Source organism: Grus americana, chromosome 8 (assembly GCF_028858705.1).
Source record: "Grus americana isolate bGruAme1 chromosome 8, bGruAme1.mat, whole genome shotgun sequence".
Lineage (NCBI taxonomy): Eukaryota > Metazoa > Chordata > Aves > Gruiformes > Gruidae > Grus > Grus americana.
The window spans coordinates 18,019,749-18,040,674 of NC_072859.1; the positions used below are offsets into that span (position 1 = coordinate 18,019,749).

The 20,926-nt window shown below is 35.7% G+C and overlaps 1 protein-coding gene across 1 annotated transcript in view; it reads left to right on the plus strand.

Annotated features, from left to right (window-relative positions):
• The window catches only part of HFM1 (helicase for meiosis 1), a 41,946-nt gene extending 21,297 nt beyond the window's left edge, over positions 1-20,649 (plus strand). The window contains 20 exon segments of the mRNA XM_054834431.1: positions 1,455-1,535; positions 2,134-2,225; positions 2,940-3,046; positions 3,132-3,179; positions 3,391-3,488; positions 3,575-3,706; positions 7,257-7,342; positions 9,354-9,437; positions 10,479-10,636; positions 11,354-11,457; positions 13,721-13,876; positions 14,300-14,395; positions 14,817-14,935; positions 15,712-15,857; positions 15,992-16,110; positions 18,089-18,187; positions 18,643-18,703; positions 18,961-19,066; positions 19,458-19,615; positions 19,899-20,649. Coding sequence (XP_054690406.1) covers positions 1,455-1,535; positions 2,134-2,225; positions 2,940-3,046; positions 3,132-3,179; positions 3,391-3,488; positions 3,575-3,706; positions 7,257-7,342; positions 9,354-9,437; positions 10,479-10,636; positions 11,354-11,457; positions 13,721-13,876; positions 14,300-14,395; positions 14,817-14,935; positions 15,712-15,857; positions 15,992-16,110; positions 18,089-18,187; positions 18,643-18,703; positions 18,961-19,066; positions 19,458-19,615; positions 19,899-19,965 — 2,117 coding nt within the window. The 3' untranslated portion in view covers positions 19,966-20,649.
• Positions 20,650-20,926: the final 277 nt, after the last annotated feature.

A 20,926-nucleotide genomic window follows, 5' to 3' on the forward strand; every position in this document is an offset into this window, starting at 1 on the left:
TAGATCCAAAATAAATATATTAATAAAAGACTACTTGCTAAGATTGTAAATGGAGGTCTGCAAATCTACAAATGTGGTTTTTCTCTCTTCAGTGAACATCCTCATGTCTACCATTATTATGTATATTTGTATAATAGACCTTCTGGAGCTTAAGTATCTGGAGGAGGCCCTGGTACATGAAAACATAGACTGATACATGCCCTGAAATTTGTAGACCCAATACTTGGACTCCACTTACACATTTATTAAATTTTACACGATTGTACAGAAAAATTTATGATTGATGTTGGGCTCAGTGGAACTATGCTGAGGCTGTTTATTGCATAAGGGTTTCAGGACCCATCTCCAGAAATACACTTTTATATACACTACTACTTGAAGTCTCCAAATATGAGAGACATTGACTGTGATTTGCAGATAGGAAAAAAAGGAGTGCTTATCAGTAAGAAAAGTTACCTAGTTCATATGCTCGTTCAGTTGTTTTCTACCTTTTCCTGTCTTTTAGATCAGGACATTTCTATTTTTAGCATGTAGATTGAAAGGAACAGAGGGAATGTTACTACCTAAATAAGCCTTTATGGGAGAAAGCATGGTTTGAAATCACCTCTACAGATAGTGCTAGGGTAGAAGACTTCACTTACAAATGCTTTTTAGGTGTGGATTATATTTCCTTGAAGTGCTCTGATCTGAAAAGCAACCTCTTTTTAAAGTTCTTGCAGAAACTAGCTCCTTTTACCTGTACACATGAAATATTTTGTAGTAATATATATAGTTAGTTATGTTTTCATACATTTCATGTGCAATGTGAATGATTTCTGGTTGCTATGGGAACTACCACTTTGAGTGCTTTCCCAACTTACTTTTAAATTCTGAACATTATATTAATGTAATTTTTGCCTTTTCATTACCTTGGTTTTGAAAGAAAAATAAAACCCTTTGGTCATCCTCATGCAGATATCTGACTAAATAGGTCATCCTCATGCAGATATCTGACTAAATAGGTTTAGTGAAGTAAATACAAATGCATCTGATACAGGATGAAAATTTCTCATCAAGAATTCCTAAATACCTGTGGATATTTGAAGTTTCAACCATTTAAGTATTAACACTGTAGTGGAAATCTTTTGTATAAATACTGTGGGCTCTCCAGTCCGTCATTCAGAATTGAATACAGCAGCCTACATTCCGTGCATCTAGTTTCTTTTACTTTGCTACTTTTGCTTTACTGAAAAAGACCTGGGTTGTCCTGTATCAAATATCTTTGAGTGAGCTTTTGCCAAGCAGAAGTTAACCACCAACTTCAGTAGAAGTAGGATCATAATCTAAAACCTTGAGTTCAGTGGAATTACTTGGATATATATTCATTGCAGTTTGATGATGATGTTTGTGGTTAGTACAAAGGTAAGTTTTTCCTGCACGTACTAAAAATGAATATATTTTCAAATTGTTGACAGAACTGTGTTTGAAGAACTTAAATGATTTATCATCTTTTGATTTGATCAGGATGGATGAAGCAAATAATTTCAAACCAACAGGTAACACTTTTTTTAAGATAAACTAATTTTCAGAAGTGATGTTGAGATAGTAGTGAACTGCATTAATAGGAGTACACAAATGTAGTAGAGAGTAGAATCTGAGAGATTGTTTGACAAGAATATATGAGCAAGTTTCTTTAACAAATCATGGAAGTTCAGTCTCTTAACATTGATCCATGAATAGATCTTCTCTTGTTGTTGCTGGAAATATTGTTGCAGATTAGGAGAAAATTACAGAACATTATCACACGATAATTGGATATGATGCAGTGCAATGAAGGACAGTTTTTATCTGCTCTTCTCTATAAGCCTCTGATAGAGCTGGTTGGCTTCTCAGCAACCACAGTTCACAGTCTGGTATATTAGGATGAATCCATCTCCATTGGAGAAAACTCTAACTGGCACGTGTTTCTTTCTGCCACTCTGTGATGGGGTCAGTAATATCCATCAGACAGCTGGGGGCAATAACATACTGAGTCCGTGCTGGTAAATCTCAGAGAGCCGTGTAATAAAATTAATCTGATTTTGTGACTTTATGAAAAATACAGTAAAAAAATGCTTGGCATATTTATTTGTTAAGGTTATTCTTCTTTTACAGAGACTGGAAGATTAATGGCGTGGTATTATATTGCATTTGATACAGTGAAACAATTTTTCACAATTAAGGGAACAGAGACTTTGAATGAATTGGTAATTTAACTTTTTAAAGAAAATTTACATAATTCAACAGAATCAAAGATAAGAAGCAGAAGGTTTTATTTCTTTTAAAGAGCTCAGACTTTGTTTATATAAAATATAAAGTTTTAGAGAATACATCTAACTAAACTCCATATCGAGTATTTTTGAGGCTTTGTACTCTGAGATCTTTCAATTTCCAGCTCTTTCTCCCCTCCCTAACCTTGCTTATGAAGATACAAAGTTGCTGAAGCTGTTCTGTTTATGTAATAAACACTGTATTGTTTTGCAGTTTAGTAGTTATTTCTTATGTCAAAAACTAGCTGCATGGAGAGCAGATTTTACTTTTAAAGGAATGTTATTGTCTTGCTGTTTTAAGTAATTTTCCTCTCTCAGATAACAGGTTGTTATTTCTGCTGTTAAGTCACAAAAGACATTTTGTTTTCAAGCACATACTATGGTAGAACAGATTGGCTATGAAAAAATTGAATGCCTGTTATCCTATGGCTATCTTTGTTACTAAAGTATAAAGAAAGTAAAGTGAAATACATAACAGATAGCAAAACCTATTTATATTTGCCTTGTACATCAAAGTGTTAGCAGTGTGGCTGATTTTGGATAATTTCAAGTGCAATAGTAATCTAAAACCTGAAAGGAAAAAAAAAGTTGAAGAAGTGGTAGAAAAAATGGCAAAGAAAAACAATTAATAAAAAAGTTAAATTGTTGCAGATTACAATGATCTCCAACTGCACAGAATTTCTGGATGTCAAGTTAAGAACAAATGAAAAGAAAATCCTGAACACTTTGAATAAAGACAAGGATAAAATAACTATCAGGTATAAAAAATAAATACATTGATAAAGTATCTTTTTAGCAATAAATAAAATTAATAGCAGGACATATGTATATTTTCATGCATAGGTTTCCAATGGAGGGGAAGATAAAAACAAGAGAAATGAAAATAAACTGGTAAATATTATATTGTGTTGTTACTTTTTATTGAAAAGCTGTCATTTTATGTCTGTTGAAGTCCATGCTAAAATTTGTATCGCTTTATAGAGGACCAGATCTTGCATTTCATTATTTCTATTCTGAATTTTCTTTTGTTTTCTGGTAGAAACTTTTATGTTGTTATACTTTGCTTACAGTATGGCTTATATACCAAATTTTTTTTTTCCAGTCTTATTCAGGCTCAGCTAGGATGCATTCCAATTCAAGACTTTACTTTGACACAAGATACTGGCAGAATATTTAGAAATGGCTTAAGAGTTACTAGATGTATGGTAAAATTTAATCCTTTTTTGGTACATATAATAATAAGCTACATTTTATGTGATTAATACAAGTCAATCTTATTTTTACAGGGTTATCTGACTTCCTGTCATCATGTAAGAACAACTTTTCTGCTTTATTAAACTCTTTGATTTTAGCAAAGTGTTTCAGATGCAAACTTTGGGAAAACTCACTTCATGTGTCTAAACAATTGGAAAAAATTGGTAGGTACTAGTCAGAAATGATAAAGGTGTAATCTGATCAAAAGAGAATCAAAACTCAAAATTAGCCTGCTAATTTCTGGGGTGTCTGCTTACATAATTAAATGAGTCTCCTAATTACTCATTTGCCACAGTTGAGTACCACAGTTGTCAGGATAGTCTGTTATCATAAAAGCAAAAATAATCTGTTTAGTAATTTTCTTCAAGCTTTCAAAGTATTTCAGAGTTGTTCCTTTTTCTTAATGTTCATGTCTGTATCTGGGGCATATTCCATGTTTATGTGATTGCACATCTCTGACTAGGCTATGCCTTCCTTTCCAAACAGCTGTCACTGTAGGTCCTGTTACTCATATGCATGAAAGCCCTTTAATTTGCATTGACATGAATAGGAATCATGAAATAGAAAAAAAATTACTCTGCATGAGATTCTTATACACATGAGGATCACAAGTTTCTGATAATCTTTTTCCTATCACTGGATGAACTTCTGGCTGGAAGTACAGGCTTGTCATCATTATTTCATAGAACAGAATCTTAGAATGGGTTGGGTTGGAAGGGACCTCAAAGATCATCTAGTTCCAACCCCCGTGCTGTGGGCAGGGACACCCTCCCCTAGACCAGGTTTCCCAAAGCCTCATCCAACCTGGCCTTGAACACTTCCAGGGATGGGGCCTCCACAACCTCTCTGGGCAACCTGTTCCAGTGCCTCACCACCCTCACAGTAAAGAATTTCTTTCCAACATCTAATCTAAATCGACCCTCCTTCAGCTTAAACCCATTCCCCCTTGTCCTATCACTCCATGCCCTTGTAAACAGTCCCTCTCCAGCTTTCCTGTAGGCCCCTTTAGGTACTGGAAGGCTGCTCTAAGGTCTCCCCGGAGCCTTCTCTTCTCCAGGCTGAACAATGCCAACTCTCTCAGCCTGTCCTCACAGGAGAGGTGCTCCAGCCCTCTGATCAGCTTCGTGGCCCTCCTCTGGACTCAATCCAACAGCTCCATGTCTCTCCTGTACTGGGGCCCCCAGAGCTGGATGCAGTACTCCAGGTGGGGTCTCACAAGAGCGGAGTAGAGGGGCAGGATCACCTCCCTCGACCTGCTGGTCACACTGCTTTTGATGCAGCCCAGGACACGGTTGGCTTTCTGGGCTGCGAGTGCACACTGCCAGCTCATGTTGAGCTTCTCATCAATCAATACCCCCAAGTCCTTCTCCTCGGGGCTGCTCTCAATCCATTCCTCGCCCAGCCTATCATTGTGCTTGGGATTGTGCCGACCCACGTGCAGGACCTTGCATTTGGCCTTGTTGAACTTTATGCATTGCACAGTCCCACCTCTCCAGCCTGTCAAGGTCCCTCTGGATGGCACCCCATCCCTCCAGCATGTCGACCACACCACACAGCTTGGTGTCGTTGGCAAACTTGCTGAGGGCGCGCTCGATCCCATTGTCCATGTTGCTGACAAAGATGTTGAACAGTGCCGGTCCCAGTACTGACCCCTGAGGAATGCAAAAATTTCAAAATTTAAAAAGGAGTTCAGAAATTTTGGAGTCCTCTGCAAGGGAGAGGGCTTGTTAGCTTGTGCACAGCACAGTATGATGGGAACCCCTTTCTGCTACTTATGGATCTGTGCCAACGTGCAAATGGTCATCTGAGGAGTATGCCTCATGTTCAGCATTTCTAGGGGGTTAGGATGAATGGAATAAACGTGGCACAGTGCAGACAAATCCTTTCCTGTACACTATATTCAATAGAATAAAGTCAGGTTTTTAATAATAGAAGTGCTATATATACACATCTTTGTCCTGTTTTCCTTTTGGTATTTTTTCCTATGCTTTCATTGCTTTTGCAGCATATGTTACAAAGAATTGCTAACTTTCAAAGTTCCATTTGTTCTGCTCACAGGCTTCTTTTGAACCGTCTGCTGACAGTTCACTCTCTTTTCCTGAATGAGGTATTGAATTGATTCCTATATTACAATGTCTGATTCTTTACCTCTGTCATGACTTTGTGAAGCTAAGTGAATTGTTTGAGCTCACAGAAATTTACTGATATCATCCAACATATTCTGAAATCCCTAATTTTTAAACTCTTACCTCAGTATGTTATTTTTTGAATCCTAAAAAAGCCTTAGTAACTAGTATTTCCTTTGTAAGAGTGACTGTTCTTTAACTGACATTTGGCCTTACTGAGACTGAGGATTCAGCAGAATTCTTACTGCATTTCTACAGCTATCTCAGTTGGTTACTCTTGTCCAATAATGATGCTCCTTCTTGTTGCTGTGTGATATGCTTGATTTCTGTTTGCTTGTTCTGCCAGACAGGATAATGATCAGTTGCCATACAGGATTTTACCACCTTTACTACTTGTTCGATTTGATATCCACCTCCATTTTTTTCTTGCTCAGAAATAGATAAAAAGTCTTATTTATATCTCGTATTTTCTTCACTGATGGAAACCCTTCCACCATTTTAGGAGTTATGACAAAAGAACTAGTCTTCAGCTTCACTTACAAAGAAACAAGGCAACAGCTCTAACTGAAATAGCTGCAGAAGCAATAAGTGAGAGTCTTCAGTCTTCAGACTGTTTGCGGAGCTTCTGCAAAGGACAGGGGAGATGGTAGAAGATGCTTTCCCTAAGTCATACCCAAAAGGTGTTTAAATATACACAAAAGGATGGAGGGTCTTCTGTTTCTCTAAATCATTAAATTCTTGAGTTGAAATGAGTCTTTTCCTATACATTACTGTAACGTCTTTCAAGAAGCAACCTAAGTGTCTCTTGAGAGGTATCCCACTTAATTTTCAGATCTTTTACTGTTTCTACAGAATTACATATGAAGAATCCACATACTCATTCTAAGTCTTTGGTACTATCTTTGGTCTAAAATTATTGCAGTTATTGTAGTAAGCTGTAGTTCCAGGTAAGGGAAATGCCTTTTAATATGCTATGATGACTCTGGATCTCACTGGAAGTTTGAAAGAACTGGGAATCACAACAAAGAGGAATAAGATTGTACGTGGAATTCTCTGCCAGTCTACTTTTGTGGCAGATATGCCATGGGAAGATTTCTTTCTAAAACTGCAGTCTCCTAGAAGATTTTAATAAATATTTGTTTTGACTGAATTTCATTATTCTCAGAAACATTGAGATCCTTATGACTTTAACATAGTTAAATAATTCCTTGAACAGGGAAAAAAATTGAGACACAGAAAGCTGTGTGATGTGCTTTTTTCATCATATAATGCAGAACATGTTTCTTGACTCTTGTAGAAAGTGATCTAAAATCTGTTTTACTCTAGAAAATGTATCTAAAAATTGTCAGTATTGAAATATTGAATGTTTTCATGTTTGATTTTTCTTGTTACTAATGGATAAATGAAATTAAATAATACTAAAACATTTAATCAATTGAAAAGAAATTTAGTGATTTGCTGGGCAAAAAGGTGGGACAAACATACTATAAAATGATTTCTGGTTTGTTTTTACTTGCTATAATGCAGTTGAGAATAATTTGAGATTAGTGATTGTCATTTAACAGCATAAAACTTAAATTTTTCACAGGTGTATCACTGTCAAATGCAATGGTAAATGCTGGGCTGACATCATTTAAAAAAATAGAAGACACAAATGCAAGGGAGCTTGAATTGGTAATTTATTATTTTGTACACAGATAAATATGATAAGGAAAACATTGAGTATTAATATTGTTACCAGTAAAAGTGGTATGGTTAATATATATCTGCTATATGATTGTCAGCAAAATTGAGTGTTCTAAGTGGTTTATTCATTTATACTAGTGAATTAAAAGAAATATATGTGGCTACTACTATTTTTCCTTGAAAATGTGTATGATGCTTTGTTCTAGCAAATTTAATGTGGATGATTTCACTGATTTGGCTGGTTTTGGAAGGCAGTTGCTTAAATGTGTAGAATTTCATCATCAACGTGGTTTGAAACAAAAGGACAATATGCATTTGCCTTTTAGGAGTATTAGCAAAAATATAAAAGGGAATATGTATTTACAGTTTCTCTTAAGGTATGTTAATGATGAGAATCCTGAATTTCCATTATTGCTAGTTATAGATAGTCATAGAATGAAATTCTTCTGAGTCCTCTATAAAGCACTTCTTATTTTAGGGAAGTGTGGTGGGTTGAGCCTGGCTGGGGGCCAGGTGCCCACCAGAGCCGCTCTCTCACTCCCCTCATTCACTAAACAGGGGAGAAAAGGCATAATGAAATGCTTGCAGGTCGAGATAAGGACAGGGAGAGATCACTCACTAATTATCGTCACGAGCAAAACAGACCAAACTTAGAGAGGGAATTCATCTAATTTATTACTAGGCAAAACAGAGTAGAGGAATGAGAAAATAAAATCAACTCTTAAAACACTTCCCCCCACCCCTCCCATCTTCCCGGGCTCAACTTCACTCCCGGCTTCAACCTTCCCCCCCCTCAGCGGCACAGGGGGACGGGGAATGGGGGTTACGGTCAGTTCATCTCACGGTGTTTCTGCCGCTTCTTTGTCCTCAGGGGGAGGACTCCTCTCATCGTTCCCCTGCTCCAGCATGGAGTCCCTCTCACGGGGTGCAGACCTTCAGGAGCAAACTGCTCCAGCGTGGGGTCCCCCACGGGGTCACAAGTCCTGCCAGCAAACCTGCCCTGGCGTGGGCTCCCCTCTTCACGGGTCCACCGGTCCGGCCTGGAACTTGCTCCAGCATGGGCTTCCCACGGGCCGCAGCCTCCTTCAGGTGCCTCCACCTGCTCTGGCGTGGGGTCCTCCACGGGCTGCAGGTGGAATCGCTACACCCCCTCATCCTTCCTCCATGGGCTGCAGGGGGACAGCCTGCTTCACCATGGCCTTCACCACGGGCTGCAGGGGGATCTCTGCTCCGGCGCCTGGAGCTCCTCCTCCCCCTCCATCTGCACTGACCTTGGTGTCTGCAGAGTTTCTTACATCTTCTCACTCCTCTCTCCGGCTGCAAAAGCTCTCTCTCTAAGTATTTTTCTACTTCTTAAATATGTTATCACAGAGGCGCTGATTGGCTTGGCCTTGGCCAGCGGCGGGCCCGTCTTAGAGCCGGCTGGCATTGGCTCTGTCAGACACAGGGGGAGCTTCTAGCAGCTTCTCACAGAAGCCACCCCTGTAGCCCCCCCGCTACCAAAACCCTGCCACGCAAACCCAACACATTAAGTTAGATTTTACCCCAGGACAAGTTCTTTGGCTCTTGGCTTCTTTTCTGAGGAAACTGGTTTTCCAGTGTTCTGGAAGGTATAACAGATTTCTAAAGGAAATTGTTCTGGTTTGGTTTTAGGAATTTGATTTCTCTTTTCTGCCCTCTTTTGCAGTTTTCCTGTCTTTTGACTAAAGCTAGGGCAACATAGAAGAGTCATCTCATATAAAACGTAAATAGTCAGGTTTTGAGGTCATTGGCTAGTTCATTGGCTGTTACCTGAACAGAAGTGGTAGCAACATCAGAAAGTATTGGAATTTTTTTCTGGTTTGTTGCTATTCTGGGCATCACTGACAGTAGAGAACCAGAAGTGATAAGGGCTTTTGTTGATAGTATAATTACTCTGGTGACTTTGATTCCTTGGATTTACATTTCTGTTGCCATCTCTGATCAGCTGAATGTATCAGAAATGAAATTATCTTTGCAGATTTTAAACAGACATCCTCCTTTTGGAAACCAGATAAAAGAATCTGTTTTGTACCTTCCAAAATATGAACTTGACATTGAGCAGGTAAATGCTTTTCTATTTATTTTACGGTTTTATGCTGATATTATTAAATGAAAGAGCAAATACTGACTTAAAGAAATTTTGAGCCTTTGCTGATAGAAGATTACGCAGTATTGTGGCCTCCTTCCACCTTAGCAGTATAATCAAACTCTTGAACATCAAAGGAGACCCTTGGAATAGACATTCCCTATAATACCTTGGCCCCTTTCTCTGTCTCTCTCATTAATAGCATTTTATGTTGCAGATGCAACCCAGTATATTCCATATTCTAGCATTATATGTGAGTCTGAGAGGAGAGGTCTCTTCTATTTTGAATATAAACAAACCCTAGAGACAGAAAAACATCCATATAAAACTTAGTGAAGAAGTATTAACTCATGTTTATTTTCTATGCCACACTTAGGAATACAGAGAAACAGTAAATTATTCCATTAATCCAGCTGGTGCCCTTTCAAAGGAAGGGTACAATTCCAGAGCTTTGAGGCTCTGATAGGCATTTTGTCTTCAAACAGGTCACATAGCCACTCTACCTTTCTGAAATGCAAAATTTGAAAAATAGCATTAAAGTGTCTTGTGAAGTTGGTACAAATGAAGACACCTTTGAAGTTAAAAATTCAATAAATGTGTGTTACAACGATCAATTCTATTTTAGTTTTTCATTTGACATAATACTAGATGAGTATCTCTAAAGTTATTATCAGAAGAAAGATTTAACAATTATAAATATCTTATAGAGGAATGTGGGATGCCAAAATATACCTAGTTTTCTTCTTACATCTTTCTCTTTGCATTGAACAGAGGAGGATTTTTCAAGGGCTCAGTGTAGGCTGTCTTTTATTCTCAGTACTTAATGAATTTTAGCATATTTAGCTATGGGCAAGTTAGTACTGTCTCTGAACAACAAATAAAAATTGTACTACAAATCGAAATTGCTTGAATTGAGCTTTTGTGCTTGTATCAACAGTTAAAAATTTATGGAAGGGCATATATTTTACTTTGCATATTTTAGCAGTTATGTCATCTTCTATATCATTTTTTTCCTAGCTTCCAAAATACAGTGATACATTGGCTGAAATCTTAGTAACCATCAAATTAACAAACTATGAGCAGCTACAGACAAAGAGAACAGCGACAGACTTTCACTATGTTACACTGGTCATAGGAGATGCTGACAACCAAGTCATTTTTAATCAGAAAATTATGTATGTATGATCAGGGTTTTTTGCCTCATGTCTCTTAAAGGTGTTGGCTTTTAATTCTTTCTGTGACTTGCAGTTTTTGCAGTCCTTTCTACTGATGCCAAATGGTACAAAATTATTCTTTATCCTACAGCATTTTCTAGTCACTGTTGTCATTTAAAATGCTGCACAAGATTCAGAAACCCCAAAAACATGCCACTGTGCTTGTCAGTACACAGAGTATGTGTAAATATCTGTACAACTCTGCTGTCATATTATGGAAGTCATAATAATTTCCACATAAATATATATATAAGTTAAATACCTATTAAAAGTATACATTCTCAAGTTGTTACTTACTCTTATTAGCTATATTTCTTTAATTATATCAGATTGTCAAAATTGTTTTTCACTCAGAGATGGAATTAAATCCTCCAGTTGGCTAAGATATGCTTGGAGCAAATGGGAAAAGAGAAATAAAATCTTTTCCAATCGCATGGCTTTCACATGAGTTCTGGCTGAAGTCTGGCACTTTTGGCAGAACTGAAACTGATCTGCAGGATCCTGGCCCTCTTATGGCCATAAATCATATGTTATTGGAAGGTTATTCTTAAGCCACTTATCAAGCAAAATCCAAGAACTAAGACCAAATAAAGGCTCCTTCACTTGGTTACAGATGCCATCGTATACACTCTAGTTTTCATTGTCCATGTCTAACAAAACTTTACTGATATATTACAGGGATTCTGCGCTGCTCAAAACTGGAAACTGGATGAGGAAAATTGAAGTGAAAAGAGCTCTTAAATCACAGGAAATTAGTATAAATTTAATTAGTTCTGATTATGGTAGGTTGATAGGTATGCTTTTAATTTAAAAACCACTGCATAAGAATTTTGAATAAATTATTAGACTGCTTTATATCAAGCCAAATAATAAAATTACCTGATCTCAAAACAAAATTCTATTACATGTTTTTTACTGGGTTGAGTATTACCTAACAGTCCTAACTATGTATCTGTTCATTCCATTTACTAGCATAGTAATGAATTGGGAAACATCAAAACTGTTAGTATTTTGCTCTGTGGATACAGATTAGGATTCTCCTTTGCCCTGTGCCTTCAAGTGGAATTAACTTTCAGTAGGGATACCCTATCAGCTTGATAGGTTATTTATGCTGGGAAGAGCTGTCTTTGTGAATGGTTTGGTTTTGCATTGTGATAAAAAAGTATTAGATATGGATTCATCTCCACTTCAGTAGCAGGAAATTTCTACAGTGGAAAATTTTGTGCCTTAATGTGTGTAGATTTAAACATTGGTCCCCTCAGTGTCAATTTCCATAGAATTGGAACTATAGCAGCAGATGAGGAGAGACAGTGATGACCTTGAAACATAGAACTTTGAAATACACTTTAAAAACAGACTGGCTGTATTAAATTCTGTCATCATGCCCCACCTGTAAAGAACATTGCTGTGTGCTAGATTAACTGAAATATATTTGTGCTTCCATGATAAACATTGAATATTGAGACTATTACCATAATCAAGCCTGGAATAATCTGTATTCCTACAGCTAAACCCGTGGCTCAGAAGAAAGGAGGATCAGAGATGAATAAAAAAATGTCCTTTTATTACTACTTGGCTATCTACACGTTGCACTGAGTTCAGTAAAACTCAACAAAACAGTTAATTTATTTGAAGTTGGTAACAGTGAAGCTAGACTAAAAGCAGCTTTTCCTAGTTGTTAAAGGAGTAGCTGCTGCCCCAGCATTCATACACCATTTGTGGTGTCACACACACATACACACACTTATTCTTGGGTGCTCTTCCTCCTTCTTTGGGTTCAACGCTAGGTTTCCTGCAGCAGAGTCTCAGGTGTCGGATTTTATAAAATAATTAATTTAATTGAAAGGTGCAGCAGCAGGATCAGCCCGGGCTGAGTCCCTCCAAAAAGAGGGACCCAGAACAAAGAAATCCTGGGGTAATTATACCCCTGGGTCTCATACACCCGCCCCTCAAGCGCCCTTCATGCACTGTCCATGCATCCTTTTGTCCAATGGTGATTTTTGATCTGGGGTCTTCTAACATCTAATGGGATTCTTCTTCTGTGTCCAGGCAGGCTTTTATCTTGTTGACTTGCAGTTGCTGCAGTTTTCCCCGAAGGTTGGAGCCTCCTTATCTTCTGGTTTACACTTCTTGTACACCTGCCCTTGCTGGTGGAATATGGAGAACTGAAGAGTCCCAGACTTGGAAAAATACTACCAAGACATTAGTGTGATATCAAAATACTTTCCCATACTAAAAGACTAAACACAGCACTGTAGCAGCTGTTAGGAAAACTACTAGGAAAATTACTGAGAAAAATACCTCTATCGCAGCCTAAAGGCTTCAGCAAATCTAGCTACTCATGCTAAGTAAAGCTAAGCAAACAGCGCAGATCACACTCTATTATATTCCGAAGTCATCTATTCTAATTAAAACCTACTTATTTATGTTAGCTAATATTCCTCAACACTAGTCTCTTATTTTAAAGTCTGTTTCTGTTTCAGGCTTGAAGGAAATCTTTCATTTTTTTAAAAGCTTGTCTGGTTTTCCAGCAATATTTGCCTATTAAAAGACAAAAATATTCTTTTTACAAATGGTGTGTCTCATAGTCTTATATGAATGTTGGTTCAGTTAGAATTTAGAACCATTATTAACATTCAACTTCAAAAGTACTATCAACATACTCATTTTACACCTTTGCCAATACAGAGCTGCTGATACTCCTGTAACACAGACTGTAGTAGAATTTTAAAGTTAAAATTATATCTGCAGTGCAAAGCCATAGATAAACGTAGTTTTAAAACAATACAGAAAAATTCTGTTAAAGGGACTAATTTTGTTACTCATTTAGTAACCATGTCTTTAATTCTGAAAATGTTTTGGTTTTTTAATCTCGGTCATAAAGAATCCATTCATATAATACTGTGCTTTTAACAGTACATTATCTTAACAAATTTCCACGATCTTTTAATAACATTTATAATTTCTTAAAATCTTTATAACACTTGAAGGTAGTTTAGAAACAGTTTACAGCAATTTAAAATTTTAATTTTTTTTTTCCCAAAGTTGGCCTTGATATACAGCAAGCATATACAGCCTTTTACTTAACACCGAAAACAGTGGGAGCTAAAGTGGTGCCAAATCAAAAAATGAAAGCTGAGTCTTCACTTGGTATGTGTTATGGCTCACCAAAAAGCCTTCCAGCAGCAAAAGTAGATACAGGTAAATGGTCAGATCACAATATCTGGCTAATACCAAAGTCAACAGAAAATTGAATTCTGCTTTCAGTAGAGATCTTTATTTATCCATACTGTTTCTTTCTGAAGTATAATAAAGATACAATGCTGCTGCTACCGCTTGTCAAGTGCTACAATGCAATTCTTTGATGAATTTGAAAAGAAAAATCGTGGGTGTTTGGTATCTAATATTACTGTTTAAATTTGGGAATGTGGTAGTGCCTCTGTTTTTCAGTAGCATTGATTCATTTATTTCCAATTACATTGTCTGAGGAGCCCAAAGTGTTGTTGAAGGCAACAAAATTCTAGTGACCCAGATTATTTGTAGCCCGTCTTTTACTGCATGAAGCACTCTCTCAACAATAAATATGAAATAAAACCCAAGCATTTCTGTATTATATTTATGTAGGAGGCAGATCTAAACAAGAGATTAATTACAAGAAATATGGAAACAGAGATTGCAACCATCGCTGTAAAAATAAAGATGTGTGTGGACATGACTGCTGTGAGTTTCATTAAATCTACTACTTCTGTTACTTTTAGACAAATATAATTTAGAATAGCTTCATTTATACCAATAGTTACATTAACAGAAGCAATGTAAGCAAGAGAGTCAGGCCCGAATTGTTGCTATGATGCAGTCATAAAAGCAGTAATAAAAAGCTTTGTCAATAATACTTTTATAGGCATTACAACAATTAATAATGTTTTTCAGAACATCTAGCATATGATTTAAGAGCAATGTCAAGCCTGTTATGCCTTTATATAAATATTGGTGTTTTAAATCTTTTCATTAGTGTGTTAAATCTTCTAGGATCTTTTAATAGAAGATATTAAGCTTAGTGGCAAAGTTTCCATTGAGCTGGAAAGAATTAGGATTTATCTTTTCTAAACTAATCTGAAAATTATTTTCATTTCTTTCTCAGGTAAAACTGGAGTACCTCCAAAGTCTGAGATGAATGGAGATTCCAAATTTTCTTTGTACCTAGCTGATTTAAGGAGCAGGAACTCAATTTCAACTGTACCCCCAGTAAAACGGTTAAAGGTTCATTTGAATAGAGTCAACCATTGAATAGATTTATTTTAATCTGTTACGTATATGTATATATTGTTTGCAGATATAATTTTATAAGTAAATATGAACATTCAAGTTTGTCTTTTCTGTGTGGAATGCAAAACTCAAAAAAGTACAAAGATACCAAAGGTCCAGGAATCTTTGAGAGGTTCTGACGCTGTTTGGAACGTTTCCAATGATCCACTTCTGTGCACTTACTCTTTGGGTTTACATTTAAGGCATTTGATAGATTGTGGTTGGTGAGGTACAGAGGCATCGTTGGAGGGTACAGTACTGTGACTCGGTTTTGGCAAAATATGATCTGAATGAAAACAAATAGTGGTATTTATCACAGTAATGCTAAGAGATCTTTTTGCATTGACAGGTAGATCCACTTGTTTATAACAAAACCAACCACGTTAGTTTTTAACCTCTGAAAGATTTCATGGCTTACACTTTATCCCTTTGAATGTAGTACTAAACTAGTTCTTTCTGCAGCAAGAATGGCATTTGAGATGTTTTATTTCCTCCTCACAGTTTTTTTTGCTTGTTTGTTCGCAATAGAGAATCATTTAGCCTATAGCTAATACAGATGATAGTTAGTGATAACGAGTCTGACTTTGCCAGAGTACTTGGATAACTCCACCAGAAGTATGTAATTCAAACCTTTTTAACTGATTACGTTAGATAAGCAGACATCAGAAAGATTTTATATATGATCTTTAAAAATTACGCTAACTTGATACAGTATTAATGATGTCCTTAAGATTGTTAAAACCAACGTTTTTCAATATATTTATATCTTATCAGTTATAATAATGTGCTTTCTTTAGATGCAGATGTTAAATCAAGCTCAAAATGTGGATCTCAAACAATTTGTTTTTACACCAAAATCTTTGCTGGCATTGCCGAGGTACTGATTTTTATTAGTTACAAAAAAGAAATCAGTCTTATTTTAGATAGTATGCTAAGTTGTTTTCTGAATAAAACTATTTTGCATCTGCAACTGTTTTACTGACATGTCACTGATTTATTTATTTTTCATAGGTCTAGCAATAAACAGTCCTCTTCATCACCTTCGTCACCTTCAGTGGACCAGGTAGACGATGTTAATAGTTCAGGAGTATCTCAGAAACAACTGCAATCCTGGAATTATGGAAGAGGTAGTAAGTTATTGCTAATGTTTGAAATGATGGTTTCCACTGTTTTGATTTGAATATATTTGTAAACTCAAACTTGCTGAAATCACTACAGCAACCAGTATAGCATTATAGAACACTGAATGTATAGGGACATACAGTGGCTTTAATTTGCTTTCTTTTTGGTATTGGTAAGAATTTCTAATGTAGATCTAAGCATCTAAATGCGCCTTTAAATAAAATAGAAATTACTAAATCAAATATATGAGGGTCCAAATTTATAAATAATTCCTGAAAGGTATGGCTGTAATGTATTTCCAGTGAAGTCACTCGTAATACCAGAGGTATTCTACCCCTATATCTATACATTTTCTTCTTTTCCCTTTCTGCTGGAAGAAGTTAGTGAAATACAAACTTTTGTTTGGTAGCTGCAAAATGTGTCCATTCAGTAACTGAATTCATAACTAGTAAAACATCTCTATCTGGAATTCTTCCCTCATTTTCTTTTCCACTGGAAAGGCCACAAATGTTTTTACATTTGGTGTTAAATGATCAGTCTTCATTATCAGTATATAACTATGATGTTCTCCTCACTGCATGCGTTTTGATTGTAATCCTATTCCTTTAAGTTAATGCTTTGTATTTTCCTGCCATACTAATTTACCTGTTATAGTTGTTATCTAGTCTTAAGATGGTAGACTGTTGCGTAGCCGTATCTTCAGTTGCTGGGGGGGACGGGCAGTTAGTGTATGATATGATCGTGTTAAAAGAAAAAAGTCATGGGAATACAAATGGATATTCCAGTATAGCTATAATCTATGCTCAAGAACATCTTGAGGCAAATATTACAGGATCAAGGAGTTGTAGTAGATATTACTGACTAACCATCTCCATTGAATAGCAGCAGAAAAGGTAACTTTAGCCATATTGATTGGGCCGGCTGCATTTAAAAAAATGCACCAAAAGTAGTTCTAATGAAGTAAGACATCAGTTGATAAGATTTTTATAGGGTTAACTACATCTGTAATATGGTATCTTTCCATTCCAGAAAAAAAAGTAGGTAATTAAGAATATACTATGAAATTGTAGTAACCTAAACCTATAATTTATTTAAACTCTGTGTGTCTGTGCAATAATGCACCGTGCTGACTGTGCACATTCAAAATCACAATAGCAGTGCCTTCCTGGTGTTGCCAGTGTCTGTGGAATAGGATTTTTTTATTTGAGCCTGTCCTGCTTCCTTTCTGTTGAAAGGGAGACCTGGATCAGGATTTCTTAGGCATATTAGGGCCATGACAGCAGAATGAAGATTCCAGCGCTGTCTGATGCTGGAATACTCTCTTCTGTATGTATGCATACTCTCTTCTGTATGGCAGAAGAGAGATGAAAAAAATTAGCAGAGAGAATTGGATTGGTGATGGAGAGAGAGAATACAACAAACAAAATGGAAAGAGAGTAAGAGAGGAAACATGGAAGTGTTCTTTGCACCAGAAAAAAAGTATTTTAAAACATTAACAATCACATTTTCATTAAGAATTTTAACAACAATGCTTGAAAATGTGTTTGGGTATTAGGTAATAGATGTATGGGAGGAAGACAGCATTCAGAGTGTTTTGGAAAACTGTGAAGGAAACAAAGGTCTGAATTAAAAGTGTTAAATTTGGAATGAAGCAATGCTTCTGACAAAGGGAAAGAATGAAATTGCAGTGATTTTTATAAGGCCTGTTTTTCTAGAATCTACATTGAGGATAACTTTTCTCAAAATAACGCTGAGGAAAAAGTGCATATGTGACAATCCTCCTTTCAATAGATTGAACAACTGGTCATAAAACATAGAACAGTTTTTGTTGTACTTGTCCCTTACAAATGTATTACAGCTTTCTCTTGGAAACACTTGGTGTTTGTGAGTGACAAGAGCCAAGAGACAATGGCATAAAAAAAAAAGTTAAAAATCTTTAATACATAACTTGACTGATCCAGATAAAAGCAGATCTTGTTTTTTCAGATGCTTTGGATGTGGACTTTGAACTGAGAGATGATGTTTGGGATGATATTGATGATGAGAAATTAGTATTTGCTAGCAACTTTGCCAGTAGAGAATTAGGTAAGGTTATTTTAAAAAAACCTCTTTGTTTCCTACATACAAATTATTTTACAGGCTATTATTTGAGAATAATTTATTATAGTACATGATTAATAGAACTACCAGAATTTTTTTTGGTTAATTGACTTGACTGCCAGGTTCACTACTCGACCTTGAATGTCATCTATATTGAGACAAATCTAATATGGAAGGGGAGCTGAAAAAGTCATAATTAAAAATCTTTTGGATGGCCTGCAACTGTGTATTTGTTAATTTATCTGACTGCTTATCTCTGCTTATCTTTACATTAGCCCAAAACCCATAGAAGAAATATTTTAAGACATTTGAATAATTTTCAAACTATTGTTTATCATATTTTGTGACATATTTACAAGGGGTTTCAGCTGTTTTGTGACTCAGTTTTTAAAACTTTCATTCTTATATGGAACATGGACATATCTGCCTTCAAATTCCAGATGAGTGTGAACCACTTTGCCAGTATACAAGAAGCAAAGCCACAAATGATATTTCAAGAAAGTAAGCATTATATAATTTATTACAATTTTATTCAGTTAAAAATAATGTCTGTATTTCACATGTGTCTAAATGATTAAATGTATAGAAGGTTGTTCACTCATAAGAGTGAGTGAAATTTCAACTTTTAAAAGGTATGAAATGTTGAATGATTTGATTTTTTTTCAATTTAACTGTGAAGGGAAATAAATAGAAAATCCTGAACTGAAAAGTAAATAGTTTTGCACTTCTGTAAAAATTATTCAACTTGATATTTTCAGTTCATGTGCACTACAAGATGAGACCAATATTCAGAACTCAGTTGTTTCTGTGATTAATAGCACATCAAAAGTAAACTTATCTGTACAGAGTGGAAATGTAAATATGGTGAGTAAAAATAGTTTGATAACAAAATTTCCTATAATTAGAGTATTTAGTGTGTAAATATATTTACCATATCTGACTTATGAATCAATTTGGACATACTGAATTTCTGAATCTCTCTGTGTTGTCCAAACATGCGTGCATCCTGTGTTCAGTGTGATACTCATGATACAAAGATCTAGGACTTGAATTTACTTTATATAGCATGACTTCAAAATTATTTACTCAATTTGATTGTGATTGTGCAAGTTATCCAGTATATAATTATATTTATCATGTGCTTTGTCCTTGTCAAATACCATAATATCAATATAAATATCTGTACAACAATCTGGCAGTTTCTTTTTTGGTTAGTAATTTTAACCATACACACTTTTGAACATTTACATTGCAGTTCAGTTTTCAAGAAAGAAAGCATTCAAATCCCCCACAAGAGCTGAAAAGTGTACAGTGTTCTTCGATCTCAGAAATCATCTCAGACTCTTCTAAATTCACTAGGAAAGAGGATTTTTTTATTTTCACAAAAGAGCAAGAAAAAGAAGTGGATCCCAGGTAATAAAAAGTTGTGTATGTTTTTTGGTTGCCTCAGTGTTCCAGGGCTTAGTTCTTCATGGAACACAGACCCTTAGGCGATGTGTTAATTTATAACGTTCATTTTAAAAAGATGAATTTTCACAATAATAGTAGCAATTAACTTTTCTTATAAAGGAAAATACTTTAAAATTATTTTGCTTGTCTTGGTATGTCTTGATTATACTTTGTATAGTGTTCCTGATTTCATAGGTTTTGATGTCCTATACCTAATTTAATTTTTTATTTGCTTATTCTTCATCAGATATCTTCCTGATGATGAAATCAATGATGTCAAGCCCTTTCTTGGAATATTTGATGGCATTTTATAAAACATAAAACCAAAATACATTGTAAGTGCTGGGGAAAAAAGTCAGTCATTTTTACAGAGTGAAGCCTTCAAATCCAGTTAAGAGAATTTGATTTCTGTTGCATACCTGTTTACCAATAGCTGGATTGTTGCATAGAGTAGATAACAACAAAATTGATGTCTAATTTATGGAATTCTAGCATATTATCTTATTTTGAAAAGTACTCAAATATTTGTTTGTTGATCTTGCTGTTTTCAGGATTACAAAGAAAAATATTGGAATGTGTCAAAGGAGAATAGTTCTCAAACTGAGGGTGCTTTCATAAAAACCATATAAGGGAAAGTAAGCTCTTTATTACCTGCCCTGCTCACAAGTACTCTTTAAATGAGTGAAAGACTCTTTCCTCAGAAATTTCTTAATGCTTTTTGGTTTTGTCTTTCAGTTTCTCTAATGCTGAATTTTTCATAGCACTGAGTCTGTAAAATAGGTTTACATGTAGAAGTAATAAAATGGTAAGTTATTCTAGACTATATTCCTTTTGACAGTGCTATCAACTCGTTAATAAAAGTGCAACTTCCTTCAAGCAAATGTGTTTCCAGACTCTCAACAAACCAGTTGTAAAATGTCTGTAAGCAATATTCTAAAGTTGTATTTGGCTGTTCACTTTGACACCTGAGGTCATAAAATGGACATTTATGCATCCTAGTCCAGGTGTAGGCAACCAAGCATTGGATTTGGATATCTTCTTGTAGCTCTAGTGTTTGAACAGTGGATATTGCAAGTTCAATAGTTAGAAAAATAAACGATATTGCCTAAAATCCAAGAGAATGTTAATTTTTACTGTTAATTATTCAAAATGTGTGGAATTAAAATGTCTGTTCTTGCAACGTTGTTTGGGTTGCAACAAAATGCAACCATGTTTTGCTGCACCACCTGGTTGTGTTTTTCTCAGCTAATAACATTTTACTTGACTCTAGTGTTT